General features: G+C 62.1%; 2 protein-coding genes across 3 annotated transcripts; one reads left to right on the top strand and one right to left on the bottom strand.

The window, feature by feature from the left end:
• Positions 1-1,301: 1,301 nt before the first annotated feature.
• On the top strand, positions 1,302-9,224 carry ECEL1 (endothelin converting enzyme like 1). 2 transcript variants are annotated; one of them, XM_058812393.1, is made up of 17 exons: positions 1,302-2,045; positions 3,872-3,940; positions 4,096-4,206; positions 4,735-4,827; positions 5,048-5,172; positions 5,593-5,815; positions 5,949-6,047; positions 6,145-6,219; positions 6,653-6,750; positions 6,968-7,026; positions 7,177-7,228; positions 7,337-7,404; positions 7,511-7,635; positions 7,885-7,950; positions 8,164-8,259; positions 8,651-8,727; positions 8,965-9,224. In XM_058812393.1, the coding sequence occupies exons 1-17, from the start codon at positions 1,302-1,304 to the stop codon at positions 9,062-9,064; spliced, it is 2,280 nt and encodes a 759-aa protein (XP_058668376.1). In that variant the 3' UTR covers positions 9,065-9,224. The 2 variants fall into 2 exon arrangements, with proteins under 2 accessions (XP_058668376.1, XP_058668375.1); XM_058812392.1 differs by having other exon boundaries at positions 6,653-6,756.
• A 1,211-nt stretch (positions 9,225-10,435) lies between these two features.
• Positions 10,436-13,064, bottom strand: LOC131562373 (intestinal-type alkaline phosphatase-like). The gene is made up of 9 exons (XM_058812040.1): positions 13,001-13,064; positions 12,350-12,466; positions 12,123-12,238; positions 11,727-11,901; positions 11,428-11,600; positions 11,205-11,339; positions 11,044-11,116; positions 10,828-10,960; positions 10,436-10,715 (listed from the first exon to the last, which is right to left on the bottom strand). Exons 1-9 carry the CDS (start codon positions 13,062-13,064, stop codon positions 10,436-10,438), a joined length of 1,266 nt encoding a protein of 421 aa, XP_058668023.1.
• Positions 13,065-14,802: the final 1,738 nt, after the last annotated feature.

Genomic DNA, 14,802 nt, shown 5'->3' with positions numbered 1-14,802 from the left:
ATCGCGGGCAGCATCCCCCGGGAACCCCCGAGCATCCCCTGAGCATCTCGGGCAGCGCACTGAGCAGCATCCCTCGAGCTTCCCGGACAGCCCCCTGCCCCCCCACGCTTTGTCGTGCCGGCTGCCGGCCCCGCTAACTTTCCGACGGCAGCAGCTCCCTGGCACGGGCACTGCCGGGCTGCTGCGCCGGGGCACAACTTTGCCCAAGTTGCGGAAGGACGGGGCGCGGGGCAGCCCCGCTGTGGGGATGCCGGCCACATCCCGAGCGGCTTTTTGTCCTCCCCCACCTGCAAATCCGGATACCATTCTTCACCTAGCAAGAAGCAGGGTGTCCCTTTGAAGACCCCTCCTCACACTCATCTATGTCCCTACCCTCCTTTCCCCATGGGCAGACCCCTCCTCCCAGCGTGTCACCCTGACAGACACCCCTGCCTGTCGTGCACCTCCCAGTGGAGAGGGGTTGGGTGGATGGTGGCGATGATTGTGGGGGAATGCTGTGCTGTGTCCACGGGGTGCAGGGTTCCCCCCAGACTGGAATTAACTTTGTTCACACGTCACGCACTGCTCCACAATTTGACACAATGCAATGCAACACGGCGCAGCACCACCCCACACAGCACAATGCAACACCGCCCGCCATGGCGCAGCACCACCCATGCAACCCAGTGTGGGGCCACTCAACCTGGCCCAGCCCACGGCTCCCCTCACAAATCTCCCCAAAGCCCCTCTTCCCCAGTCTGCTCACCCCATCCATACCCCACCCAGAGAGACTGGCAGCCTTCTGCTCCCCCTTGTTGCGAAGGGTTCTCATGGTGCTGAGTTTGGGTTCATGGAACACCTTGGACATCCACCCATCATGGGTGCTCTGGCTGGAGCACTGTGTGGGTGTGGAGGGTCTGAGATTAGCTGTGCCAGAGACTGAAATCTGCCATCATGCAGGTGTCCTGCATGCAGATGACCTGCCCTGTCACCAAAGGAACTGGCAGAGAGGACAGCCATGGGTAGAGGTGCCACCAAGCTCCTGGCGCTATGGACAATCTCAGTGCCAGCAGTGGGGCACACATGGGGATGGATATACAGGCAGCAATGACGACAAGAAGTAACCCCCCTACCCTTGCTCCTCCCAATCCCCCCCCATCCATCTCCTCTGCCTTTTCCAGGAGCTTCCTTACTCACCCGGACATCACCAGTTCCCCGTGGCAGGCACGGCTCCGGCATGAACTGTGGGCTGCCTGAGCCTGCCCTCCGCCTGCCCTGAGCCCCTGCACCAGCGCTGCTGGCGGGGAGCCCCATCCCCGGCCATGGAGAAGACCTACTCGCTGACAGCGCACTACGATGAGTTTCAGGAGGTGAAGTACGTGAGCAAGTACCAGAGCGGGACGCTGCCCAACGGCTTCGCGCTCCAGCTGGGCGCAGGTGCCAAGAAGCGCCGTGGGGGGCTGCCCCGCTGGAGCCGCCGGGAGGTCTGCCTGCTCTCAGGGCTGGTCTTCGCTGCGGGGCTCTGCGTCATCTTGACGTGCATGTTGGTCCTCAAGTACCTGGCGACCGAAGGGGACAGCTACTGCCTGGAGGGGTGCCAGGAGAAGAAGGCCTTCCTGAGGGCATCCCGCTTCCTAAGTGCCAACATGGATGCTACCATCGACCCCTGCCAGGACTTCTACTCGTTCGCCTGTGGCGGCTGGCTCCGGCGGCACGGCATCCCCGAGGACAAGCTGGTGTACGGCACCATCGGGGCCATCGCCGAGCAGAACGAGGCCAAGCTGCGGGCGCTGCTGAGCCGGCCCGTGCGGCGCCGGGCCCGCGCCTCGGCAGAGAGGAAGGTCAAGGAGTTCTTCCGCTCGTGCCTGGACCGGGCCGAGATCGATCGGCTCGGGCCCCGGCCCATGCTGGAGGTCATCGGGGAGTGCGGTGGCTGGGACGCCCCTCCGGAGCGCAGGGACATCAACGAGCTGCTCTACAAGACACAGGGCGTCTACAGTGCTGCCGTGCTCTTCTCCCTCACCGTCAGCCTGGACGAGAGGAACACCTCCCGCTACGTCATCCGGGTGAGGGCACCGTGCCCCTGCGGCTGCCCCTGCCCCGGGCACCCAGCAGTGCCGCTGACACCTGGCGGTGTCACTGTCCTTGCTGCAGAGGCACCTGCGCAGGGGCTGGGCTTGGCTGCAGCAGGTGGCTGGGGTGGGGACCCCTCTTGTCCCTGGGGACCCTCCTGTCTTTCCAGCATGGGGCCCCTGTGTCAGGGGCACCTCCAGGACAGGGTTGAGGACATGGGCAGAGGCATGCATGGAGTGAGGCAGTGACACCTGCCTGGGTGCTGAGGACAGCCCAGAGGGCACCAGGGTCTGCAGAGTGCTGGCAGCCAAGCCCTCACCTTGGCATTGTGGCTGCCACTTGTGCACGGGGACAAGCCCCAGACAGAGGCAGGGGGATGCCCACCAATCCCCCAGCACTGTGCCAGGGCATTTTCCCATGGCTTTCTCAGTCTTTCCCATCCCTGCCAGACCATGTCACTCACCCTGAGGTGCCACCAGAGTACAGGTGGGCTTTGTCTGGCTAGCCAGGTCTCCTGGTGGGTGTGGGGATGCAGTGGTGGGCATGGAGGGAGCACAGCAGTGGCACAGCAGGGATGCCGTGGTGGGCTCGGTGATGGGCACGGAGGTGGGCATAGCAGGGAAAGAGTGAGCACGGGTGGGCGTGGTGGGGACGAGGTGGTGGTGATGGCGAGGGCAGTGGGGGGACACAGCGGTGGAGCCGAGCCGCCCCGTTCCCTGTGCGGTAGTGGGGCTGTGGGATGTGAGTGTGAGTGGGTGTGCGGGGCAGGGCGGCTCGCTGCCGGCTCCGGCCGCGCGTGTGCAACACTAGAGGGAGCGTCGGTCACAGGGAAAGGATGGGAGGCTGAGCGGGACCGGGAGTGCGCGGGGTGGGATACCGGGGTGAGGGGGCAGATGGGTGTGACAGCCAGGGCTAAGGGTATCGGGGGTGTGATTGCGGTGGGTGTGCGATGGGTGTGAGTGGACAGGGTGGACAGGGTGTATGGGGGCTGGGGGGTGTGTGGGGGCTGCAGGTTTCAGCGCCCATCCAGGAAAGCAAAGGGGGCAGGGGGGATGAGAAAGATGGGGAGGAAGGCTGGAGGTGCCCGTGGGTGCGCGGGCAGTGCTGTGGCTGTGTGATGGGAGGGGGGCTGGTGCAGTGAGCTGGGGGGAGCTGAGCCAGAGAGAGAGAAGGAAGGAGTGCACGTGTGTGTGTGTGTGTGTGTGTGTGTGTGTGTGCATGTGTGCATGGAGCAGGGGTAAAACAGAAAAATGGATGTTGCTTGTGTAGGCATGTGAACATCCATAGGTGTGTGTCCAGAGGGGTGAGTTACCTGTGTGCTTGTGTGTGTGAGTGTGCAGGCACGTGCAAGTGTGCTCAGGTGTGTGTTTGGCTTGGAGGCTGTGCCTGTGGTTGCAGCCCAGCAGGGATGTGTGAGAAGAGCGAGGGTGTCCATGCAGCTCGCCATGCAGGCTGCAGCACAGCAGTGGGGCTGCCCATGGGGCAGGTGGGGGACACCAGGGAGCAGGGACGGGGCAGAGAGTGCTGGCAGCATAGGGCAGGCTGTGGGGCAACCCATGTGCCAGTCAGGCCGTGGAGCAGGGGCCTGCTCTGTGCCCAGCACTCCCAGCCTGTTGCATGCTGCCTGCTGCAGCTCCAGCAGCCTGCAGCAGGAGGGAAACTGAGGCAGGGACGTGCCCATTCCTGGGGCTGCTCCAGCACACTGCCATCCTTGGCTCCAGGGACACCAGGGCCATTCTGTGATATGGGGAAGGTGAGGGGAGCCTGGCCCTGCACAGGGCCCTCCCTCTGCTCACCCAGTGCCCATCTCTCGCCCCAGATCGACCAGGACGGGCTGACCCTGCCCGAACGGACCCTCTACCTGGGGCAGGATGAGGAGAGCGAGAAGGTGAGGGGGGCACAACGGCGGCCTGGGGACAGCAGGAGAGGGAGCAGCAGCCAGCATGGCTGGCAGACAGAGGGCACCCAGTGCCAGCAGTGCTGGGGAATGGGGTGCCACAGGACAGTGGGGGGTGGCCCTGAGCATCCCTTCCCTCTGAACAGATCCTGGCCGCATACCGAGTGTTCATGGAGCGACTGCTCACCCTCCTGGGGGCTGAGAACGTGGAGCAGAAAGCCCAGGAGATCCTGCAGCTGGAGCAGCACCTCGCCAATGTGAGACGGATACATGCCATGAGCCTTGGGGTGCCCTTGTCCAGCCCTTGGACATCCCAGTCACAGATTTTGGGGGACATCCATATCTGCTTCTGAGCAATCTCATTCCAATCCCTCCATGGGGACTTCCTCTCCCAGCCCTTGGGTACCTTCAGACCTAGAACTTGGGGATCTCATCCTCTTGACGACCTCATGGCAGAGCTTCAGGCACCCAGTCCCACATGCTGAGAACCCTCAGTCCCAGCCCTACTCCTTGTGAGGCCACTCTGGGCCCTTGTAGACTCCACATACAGGTCTTAGGGACCTTAGTCTGGACTATGGAGGAATGTGTGTGCCCATTCCTCAGATAACCCAGTTCCTTGGCACCTTCTGACTAGCCCTCAGGGTCCCTCTGGCAGCAGAGGGTTCCTGGGGCAGGGAGTGGGAAGGATATGGGTCAGTACCCACATTAGCGATGCCCAGAGCACTATCCCTGTGTCACCCCAAGGGGGGCAGTGGGGTGGTGACAGCCATGCCCACCCTGTGTAGATCACGGTGTCCGAGTACGACGACGTGCGCAGGGATGTTGGCAGCATGTACCACAAAGTGACCCTGGCCGAGCTGCAGCGCATCACTCCCACGGTGAGTGCCCTCGGTGCCAGCCTGCTACCATCTGCCTGTGCCCCACACTTGTGCCCGTCCCCCTCCTCCATGCCCTTAATGCCCACCACCTGTCCCAGTCAAATCCACCTGAGGATAATGCACTCCTCTGGTGGGAGGCTGGAAAGGCTGAAGGGGGTCCCCTTCAGGGTGGCATGGAGTGGGGGTCCCCATGCCCCCCTGACAGTGCCTGCCCTGGTAGCTCAAGTGGAAGCGCTTGCTGGATCGCATCTTCCATGACAGCTTCTCGGAGGAGGAGGAGGTGGTGCTGCTGGCCAATGACTACATGCACAAGGTGTCCAACCTCATCCGTGTGACACCCAGCAGGTGAGGGGGGCTGGCACCCCCTGTGCCCCTGGCACCTTTCCCAGCCTGGCAGGGGGCACAGGACAGCTGTGCCTGGAACCTCCCACCATCACCCTCCTCCTGGTGCGGGAAGGCCGTGCTGGGCACAGGAAATCTGGGAAAGCTTGTGGGAAAGGCTCTGTTGTGAGCCCCACAGCATCCTGGTCGTGCCTGGACACCTGCTGAGCCACCCCTGCCAGAGGTCACCAGACTCATGGCACCTCAGGGAGGGACGTGGTGCCGGCCTGTCCCTGTGCCCCACCAGCCATGGCCCCTGTGTCCCCGATCAGGGGTGTCCCCAAGCAGAGATGTCCCCGAGCAGGGGTGTCCCCATCCTGGCACATGCTCCCACTGTCCCTGTGCCTGGGGACATGCTGAGGGCCGCCCCTGTCCCTGTCCCAGGATCCTTCACAACTACATGCTGTGGCGCATCGTGGTGGTGCTGAGCGAGCACCTCTCCACCCCCTTCCGTGATGCCATCCACGAGCTCTCCAAGGAGATGGAGGGCAATGAGAAGCAGCTGGAGCCGGGTAAGATCTGCCTGAGCCAGGCTAACAAGCACTTTGGAATGGCCCTGGGAGCTCTCTTCGTTGAGGAGCACTTCTCCTCTGCCAGCAAAGCCAAGGTAGGTGATGCTGCCTATGGGCAGAAGCCACCCCGATCTCCCATCACCTTGCCAGAGTGCCCACTGCCAAGGGCTGTCTGGCCGGTGGTGGATGGTGGGGATGCCATGCCAGCACCATGGTGACCCACCATAGGTGCAGCAGCTGGTGGAGGACATCAAATACATCCTTGACCAGCGCCTGGATGAGTTGGATTGGATGGACGAGGAGACACGGAGAGCAGCCAGGGCCAAGGTAGTGGCCCCTAGCATGCACTTGTGTCTTTGGCCCCATCACCAGCACAGAGGCACACAGGATAGGGGCCTGAATACACCACTGATTTTGCCCACAGCTCCGGTACATGATGGTGATGATTGGGTACCCTGATTTCCTCCTGAAGCCAGAGGCCATCGACAAGGAATATGAGGCAAGGGATAGCCTGGGAGCATGTAAGGACATGGGCACATGGTGGGGGAAGATGGTCCCCACATCTGCATCAGGCTCTGTGGAGATGCCACCTCAAAACAAGCCCCCTCCTGGTGCTCACTGCTGGCAGGGTGCCCCACACTGGCAGTGCCATACAGTCCCTGGAGTCTGGGATGGTGCTTCCTTCCCCACATTGCAGCTCCCAGAGCTCAGCCCCATCCTTGGCAAGGACTGGGGGTGCCAGCGTGGCCCAGGGACCTCCCAGAGCTGGCAGAGAAGCAGCTGCCCCTGTGGGCACCCAGCATGGGACATGAGAACACACTTGTGACATTTCCACACAGTCACCAAGGCTCACAGGGGTGGGAGGACACCACAGGCCTGCCCTCCACACTCTTGGGGCTGGCATGTCCTCTGATGTGGCTGTGTCCCCCCAGTTTGAGGTGAATGAGAAGACCTACTTCAAGAACATCCTCAACAGCATCGCCTTTGGCATCAGGCTCTCAGTGAAGAAGATCCGGCAGGAGGTGGATAAGTCCGCGTGGGTATCCCCTTGTCCTGGGGGGACATGGAGGGGCCCAGCATGGTGCTAGCAGCGTCCCCTGTTCCCATGCCCGGATGCAGCCCACAGGCTGTAGGCAGAAGGGCACAGGGATGCCAGGAGTGCCCCCCTGTTCCCCAGCAGTGCAGAGGGATGGCACTTCCATGTGCTTCAGTGTTGTGCAGCCCAGCACTGCTGTCTCTCCTTGCAGGTGGCTGCTGCCTCCCCAGGCACTGAACGCCTACTACCTGCCCAACAAGAACCAGATGGGTGAGCACTGTCTGCCCTTGATCTGCCCCCAGGGGGGAGTGGGGAGGATCTGGGATGGGGACAAGGCCCAGGGTCCCGTGGTGCTGGGTGATGCTGTGGGTGGGTACAGGGCAGGGTGACACCAACTGCAATGTTCTCCTGTGTCCCCAGTGTTCCCTGCTGGCATCCTGCAGCCCACGCTCTACGACCCCGAGTTCCCGCAGTGAGTGTGGGGCTGGGGGATGGCTAGGCATTGCCATGTCATGGGGTCACCCCCATCTCTGCCAGCATGGTGCTCTCCATCCTCTCACCTCTGTTCCCCATCCAACAGGTCGCTGAACTATGGTGGGATTGGTACCATTATTGGGCACGAGCTGACCCATGGCTACGATGACTGGGGTGAGTGTCCCTCCTGTATCCTGCCCGGATGTGAGGATGGGCTGGGGCAGCCAGGCAGGACGCCTGGGTCCCTTGGGACTCCTGGAGGTGGCGGTTGCCTTGGCAGGGGGACAGTATGACCGGCACGGGAACCTGGTGCACTGGTGGACGGAGAGGTCGTACAGCAAGTTCCTGAAGAAGGCGCAGTGCATCGTCAACCTCTATGACAACTTCACTGTCTACAACCAGAGGGTGAGACCCCCTATCCTGCCAGGCGATGGCCAGCAGGGCACAGCTGCCCCATGGTGGGGTCTCTGCTGCCCCATCACTTAGGGCTGGGTGCCTGCAGGAGAACTGACTCTGCCCTGCCCAGCTCTGAGACCAGCAATTCATCACCCTAAGCCTGGAAATTCCTCAGGGCATTTGGGGAGTTCTCATCCCCTCGGTGCCAGCATGGGGATGGGGACACCTCGGTTGATGCTGTCACTTCTCCTTTGGCAGGTGAATGGCAAACACACACTGGGGGAGAACATCGCTGACATGGGGGGGCTCAAACTCGCCTACTACGTGAGTGTCCCCCCCACTCTGGGTGTTACAGCCATGGGCATCTGCTTTTGCCATCCCTGTTGATGGGGAGGAGATGCCCCAAACTCTCCTTACAACCTGCAGCAAGGGGTGGTCAGGATCCTGACTGCTGCTTGCTGGGGGCTTGGGGCTGGGTCCAGGGTGGGTTTGTGGGAGTACCCAGGCCATGGTATCCAGGCATCCCTTGTTCTCCAGGCCTACCAGAAGTGGGTGAGGGAGCATGGCCCCGAGCACCCCCTGCACCACATGAAATACACACACGACCAGCTCTTCTTCATCGCCTTTGCCCAGGTGAGCCCCTGTCCTCCTCACATGTAACAGCTATTGGGGCAGGAGGGTCACCTTGTGTGGGGCCAGTAGCCCAAAGGGATGAGGAGAGAGCCTTGTGGAACACATGGCCAATGGCCAGGAGCTGGGCTCAGCTGCATCAGCAAGTCCTGGGCTCAGGGTAGAGAGCTCAGCCCTGAAGGAGCACCCCCAGAGACCCTACAATAACAGACATGACTCCATGCTCTCCCAGCCCACCATGTACACAGGCTCCTGGGAAACCCTACACTAACAAATTCAATCAGGGCATCACTGCCCTCAGTCCCTAGCAGCCAGAAGGGCCACGGTGTCCTGGTGGTTGCCAGGACCCAGGGTGCCCCGTGTGGTTTGTCCATGGAACTTTTGTCCCCTGCAGAACTGGTGCATCAAGCGGAGATCCCAGTCCATCTACCTGCAGGTGCTGACAGACAAGCACGCCCCGGAGCACTACAGGTACTGGGTGCTCCCAAAATGGGGGTTTGGGGGCATGGTGGGTGCCAGCCTTCCCCACAGATGTCAGTGCTGCGCAAAGTGGGATGAGCACCCTTTGGAGTGCTGGTGCCAGCAGATTTTGGGTGATATCCCTGGGGCAGGGGTGGGGTTCTGCTGGGGCGAGCACGTGCTGTGAGTGGGGTGTGAGGCAGCAGTGCAGGGGGTGCCCAGCTCTGAGGTCCTCTCCTTTCCTGGCAGGGTCCTGGGCAGTGTCTCACAGTTTGAGGAGTTTGGACGGGTCTTCCACTGCCCCAAGAACTCACCCATGAACCCAGTGCACAAGTGCTCAGTGTGGTGAGGCTGATCCCCTTCAGCAGGCTGGGACCCTCCATCCCCTCCCCTACCCAAGCGACATATTGTGCCTACTCCCCAAATTCCCATCTCCCTTCTGATTCTCCAGATAAAGGGGGCACCCTCGGGTGTCACGGGGGTCACCCCAAAGGCAGGCAGCTGCCATAGGGCTGTAGGCAGCAGAGACAATTGGGCTTGGCCGCTTCCTCCTGCCCATCCCTCTCCCATCCACTGCCCTGTTCTGTGAGGGATCCTCATTGCCCATGGAGGAACAAGGGCACACCCAGGCACACCTGTACCCCATTTTGTGTTCACCCAGCCCAAACCCTTCACCCAGGCCTACCACATCCATCCCAGCATCAGTCAAGGAAGGTGGAGAACTTCACTGTCTCCAAGGGTCTGCCCCATGCCAAAAGCCTCCCCTGCACGGTGCCCTCCCCATGCCAGCCCCCTGTCCACGCACCAGCCCTGCCCGGGGGGGCACAGCGGCGCAGCCGGGCCAGGCGATGCCGGCCTGCCTGGGAGCGCAGGCACACGGACACTGCTGTATTTTCCGCTGCTGTTTCTGGTCAATAAAGCGCTGGATATGCTGGGTGGCTGCCAGGGGCCATGGCCAGGGGATGGGAGCAGTGGGCAGCACGCCCAGCCCTGCCCACATGGCACAGGCACCCCCACTCCATGAACACGCCTGTCCCACCAGAGTCACACTGCGTGTTTATTTAAGCCCCCACTGCCCGGGATTCGATGTCCCCATGGCTGCTGCGTCCAGAGCAGCGATGCTTCAGAAAGCTGCCTGCAGGTGCCACACCGTGGGGAGGGAGGGGAACGTGAGTGTGTCCCGTGGGGTGCGCTAGGGACACGGCATCAGCGGAAGAGGGGCAGAAGGAGGGCAGGCAGGAGCAGGGCCAGGGGGCTGCCGCGGATGCCGGGGCTGGAGTTCCGCTGGCGGCAGTCAGTGTAGGGCTCGATGCAGGCGGCGTAGGCCATGGCATGGGCTACATAGGTCTGCTCCTGCACTCCGTGGAAGAGGTGGGCCATGGGGCCCTTGGCTAGGATGGCCACGTCCTCACCACCATGGGTCTCTGAACCCAGTGGCACAGCTGCCTGTGGCAGGTATTCATACTGCACTGTGGAGGGGAGAGAAGAAGGTGAGGGGGGGCAATGATGGCCTCCAGTTCCACCCCACCACCCAAGCCATGGCCTCTGTGTCCTCACTGGCTGTTTCTGGGTCCACGTTAGGCCGTATACCGCCGGGATATCCTGGCCCATTCCCGTAGAGGATCGATGTGTAGTTCTTCCCATCAGTAGTTTTCTTTTGGCCCAGAGCTGGGGAAGGGGCAATGGAGGAGGAAGATGAGGAGGAGAAGAAGGAGGAGGATCATCCAAGGAACACCCATATCACCCCTCTGGCCACAGTCAGGGTGGCACAGGGCTGGCAGTACCCAGGAAAGGGCACGGCCCTACCAAAGATGGAGGAGCCACGCAGGGTGTAGCCCCCGAAGGCGAAGACGTGTGAGTGGTCAGCAGTGATGACGGTGAGGGTGTCATCCTCGTCTGTCATGGTGCCTGCCCGCTCGATGGCCCAGTCAAACTCCACTGCCTCCGTCAGTGCCTTGTGGGCTGCACCATCATGGTGGCCGTGGTCGATTCTGCCACCTGCAGATGGGCACACACGATGGGCTGGGGACCAACAGCAGCACGCACAACTCATATACCCACACCCTACAGCCCCCTGTCACTGGCCCCAGGGACAGGAGCCCCAACTTATCTTCCACAAAGAGGTAGAAGCCATTGGGGTTCCTGCTCAGGATGGTGATGGCTGCCTCTGTCATCTCGGTGAGTGACGGGTCCAGGGTGGTGTTACGCACCAGGTTGTACTTTGTGTCCACAGGTTCAAAGAGACCTGTGAGGGAATGTGTTGGGGACAGCATCAGTGCCTGAGTGTCCCAGCGCCTCTTGGGTCCTGGCACAGGGGTCATTTGTTACCCATCAAATAATTCACGTTGGGGTCGGCAGCAGCTGCCAGCATCTCTGTCCTGTTCCAGACATAGCGGGCGCCCTGTGGGCAAATCCCCCGAGGGGTCAGTGGGTGCCTGTCCCTGTGCCAGGGCCAGTGGGCAGAGGAGCGTCCCTGACGCGTCACGCACCGGCCGCGCCTGCAGCCACATGTCGATGAGGTTGTTGCCATCCTCGCGTATCCCATTCTGGCTGCTGTCGGCGGGGTACTCAGGGTCCGGTGTCCCCACGGGGGTCATGTATTTCCGACCACCACCCAGGATCACCTGGAGGGGACGAGGTGGACAAAGTGTTGTTAGTGGGGGTGCCCTGAGAGGGGTCTGTCCCTGCTCTCCTCCTGCGTGCGGCACTCACGTTGATGTCGACGTTGTGGACCAGCTGCCAGGCGATGTCCTTGCAGCCCTGCTGCCGCGCCTCCTGGGGCATGCTGGCATCTGCGTACCAGTTCCTGTCCACCACGTGTGCGTAGGTTCCCGAGGGTGATGCGTGCTGCACCCGCGTCGTGGTCACGATGCCCACTGCCTTCCCTGCCAAACCCCGCTCATCAGGCCCCACCAAGGACCCCAACACAGAGTCCCCACCACCGAGGGAAGCCCCCAGTGTGGCACCCCTTGTTCCCCCAGGGCTCTCCCGAGCTCTGCATCCCCTGTTACCAGCTCTGCGGGCTCGCTCCATCACTGAGATCACCTCGTTGCCGAACGTAGTGCTGCACTGTGAGTGGCGGGCGGCCGCGCTCACCCCTATGGTCTGGTAGTTGCCCTTCACCCCACAGAGATAGGCTGTGGCTGTCCCTGCACTGTCAGGGACCTGCCTGTCCACATTGTAGGTCTGCCAAAGATAGAGGGACTCAGGGCAGGGGTCCACAGTGGGGTGTCCCCCCAGCAACCTGTGCCACACTCATTCACTCACCCATAAATACATTTGGCATGGGGAGGTACCCCATACACAACATACGTGCAGCTCTGGGCTGCCAGCAGCCCCATGCCAGGGAAAACCTGGCCCCATGCCCAGGATCACCATGGCCCCATGCCCGGCATGATTGAATTTACCTTAGAAAGAGCCACGTAGGGAAAAGCATCCAGAGCAAGAGGGGTCTCAGGGCCGAGCTTCCCTCGCTGCTGTGCCTTGAGGATGCGGGTGGCTGTGATGGTGGGGATCCCAAATCCTGGGCAGAGAGAGGGTCCTGGTCACCCTCGGGACCAGGTGCCCTGCACACATCCCACTCAACAGAGTACTGGCCATGTCAGCCTGCTTGCTGGGGTGCAGCTGGACTCACCATCCCCAAGGAAAATGATGAGGTTTTTGGCTTTGTGTATCCTCGGCTGGAGTTCTAAGGAGGCATCAATGGCTGCAGCTGCCTGCTTGTACCAGAAGGATGGATTCTCCTCCTCCGCTGGGACAGTGCAAACACCCATCAGTCCCAGCACAACAGCACCTGCATCCCTGGGGCATCCCTGAGGGGTACCCAGAGCCCAGGGATACTTGTTCCCTGAGCACTCCCATGCTGGGGCTTCCTCTCACATGCACCAGGTGGTTTGGGGCTGTTTGGGGTGGGGAGAGACCGTGCAGGCTTGCACTGACTGCCTGGCCCTAGGGTCCTGGGGCAAGGAACAAGGGGGAACAGCAAAACCAGACATGATGGGGAGTTATCTGGTGAGGGGGACAGAGCCAAACCCATGGTAGGGAGCGGTGATAAGAGGATACAGGCGCTTCCCCCAGACCAGCCCCCAGCACAGAAGCAAGTGAAAATCTGGGGGAAAAGTGGTGCCCAAGAAGGGCAGGGGTGACAAAGCCCCATTGATTCTTGTTCAGCTGGGCAGCCCCAGCTCCCCTCCCCAGGCCCTCCTTGTGGCCAGCCTGGCTGACACCCTGCTTCCCTGGGCACCCACCGCAGCCAGCCGGGCCCCAACCCCGTCCTTGTGCCCACCTGGAATGACAGCGGTGCCGAGCCCTGCGCAGAGGCAGAGGCTGAGGGATGCCAGGAGCTGCATGCTGAGATCTGACAGGCCAACACTGCTGGCAGTGTCTGTAAATCCAACAGCTGTGGGAGGGACTTTGGACAGGGATCAGCCCTAGCAGGGTGTGTGGAGGTGTGTGTCACCACATCTCTGCCGAGTGCAAAGGCCGCGGCCTGGGCTCGTGTCACCTCCTTGGCACAAGGCCCTGTGCCTGCTGGGCACACATGGGCTTGGGGCACAGGCAGATGCAGGGACAAGAGGAAGTGTGGTGACAGCATTAAATCCTGCCCTGGGCACCCTGGCTGTGGTGCCAGGCAGGGCCACGCCCTGTCCCAGGCCGCCGTGGGCAGCTCTCAGCTGGGATAACGGTGGGGATGGGGAGCACCTGGGGTCACTCGTGCACTGAGCACCCTGCTCTCTTCCCAGGCTTTCATGGGCAATAAATCCATGGATGTGGACTACAACTCTGCTCCTTGCTCAGCCCTAGATAGGAATGTACCAACCCTTGTGTACAGTGCTCCAACCAGGCAAAGCTGGGCAGGACATTGCCTCTCCTCACCCGCATTTCATCACCTCCTGCACCCCAGTGCCTGCAGTGCTGGTGCAAGGGTAGAGCCAGGAGGCACAGCCAGCTGGGGAGGCAGGCACAGGGCAGCACCTCAGGAGGTGACGGCCACTGAGAACTTTTGCAGGGCAGATGGAGACAAGCAACCCGTGTTTATTGCATCCCTTGGTCCTGCCCACAGTGGGACTCAGCCAGAGCCTCTCAGCCCCTCCCTGTGAGGGCAGCCATGCAGAGGGCCAGGAGGGCCAGCAGGGGCTGTGGGGAGCACCGTGGGCCATGGGAGGCCCTTCGGGCTGCCCTGCACCCGGGCTCTGTGGCATAGGGCTCGAGGCAGGCGGCGTAGGCCATGGTGTGGGCGATGTAGTGCTGCTCCTGCACCCCGTGGAACAGGTGGGCCATGGGGCCCTGGGCCAGCACCACCACGTCTTCCCCACTGTGAGACTCTGTCTCCAGGCGTAAAATTGATGTTGCTTGTGTAGGCATGTGAACATCCATAGGTGTGTGTCCAGAGGGGTGAGTTACCTGTGTGCTTGTGTGTGTGAGTGTGCAGGCACGTGCAAGTGTGCTCAGGTGTGTGTTTGGCTTGGAGGCTGTGCCTGTGGTTGCAGCCCAGCAGGGATGTGTGAGAAGAGCGAGGGTGTCCATGCAGCTCGCCATGCAGGCTGCAGCACAGCAGTGGGGCTGCCCATGGGGCAGGTGGGGGACACCAGGGAGCAGGGACGGGGCAGAGAGTGCTGGCAGCATAGGGCAGGCTGTGGGGCAACCCATGTGCCAGTCAGGCCGTGGAGCAGGGGCCTGCTCTGTGCCCAGCACTCCCAGCCTGTTGCATGCTGCCTGCTGCAGCTCCAGCAGCCTGCAGCAGGAGGGAAACTGAGGCAGGGACGTGCCCATTCCTGGGGCTGCTCCAGCACACTGCCATCCTTGGCTCCAGGGACACCAGGGCCATTCTGTGATATGGGGAAGGTGAGGGGAGCCTGGCCCTGCACAGGGCCCTCCCTCTGCTCACCCAGTGCCCATCTCTCGCCCCAGATCGACCAGGACGGGCTGACCCTGCCCGAACGGACCCTCTACCTGGGGCAGGATGAGGAGAGCGAGAAGGTGAGGGGGGCACAACGGCGGCCTGGGGACAGCAGGAGAGGGAGCAGCAGCCAGCATGGCTGGCAGACAGAGGGCACCCAGTGCCAGCAGTGCTGGGGAATGGGGTGC

The sequence above is a fragment of the Ammospiza caudacuta genome, chromosome 11 (genome assembly GCF_027887145.1).
Source record: "Ammospiza caudacuta isolate bAmmCau1 chromosome 11, bAmmCau1.pri, whole genome shotgun sequence".
Taxonomy (NCBI): domain Eukaryota; kingdom Metazoa; phylum Chordata; class Aves; order Passeriformes; family Passerellidae; genus Ammospiza; species Ammospiza caudacuta.
This window is presented reverse-complemented; position numbering and strand designations above follow the sequence as displayed.

Excerpts from the sequence above, each read along its gene's own strand:
- LOC131562373 (XM_058812040.1), bottom strand. The coding sequence starts at position 13,064 with ATGCAGCTCCTGGCATCCCTCAGCCTCTGCCTCTGCGCAGGGCTCGGC. Across the intron at positions 11,601-11,726 it reads GGAGCGAGCCCGCAGAGCTG|GGAAGGCAGTGGGCATCGTG; the intron begins GTAACAGGGGAT and ends GGGGTTTGGCAG. Across the intron at positions 10,961-11,043 it reads CAACGTGAATTATTTGATGG|GTCTCTTTGAACCTGTGGAC; the intron begins GTAACAAATGAC and ends ATTCCCTCACAG.
- ECEL1 (XM_058812392.1), top strand. The coding sequence starts at position 1,302 with ATGGAGAAGACCTACTCGCTGACAGCGCACTACGATGAGTTTCAGGAG. Across the intron at positions 4,828-5,047 it reads TGCAGCGCATCACTCCCACG|CTCAAGTGGAAGCGCTTGCT; the intron begins GTGAGTGCCCTC and ends CTGCCCTGGTAG. Across the intron at positions 7,405-7,510 it reads CCATGGCTACGATGACTGGG|GGGGACAGTATGACCGGCAC; the intron begins GTGAGTGTCCCT and ends TTGCCTTGGCAG.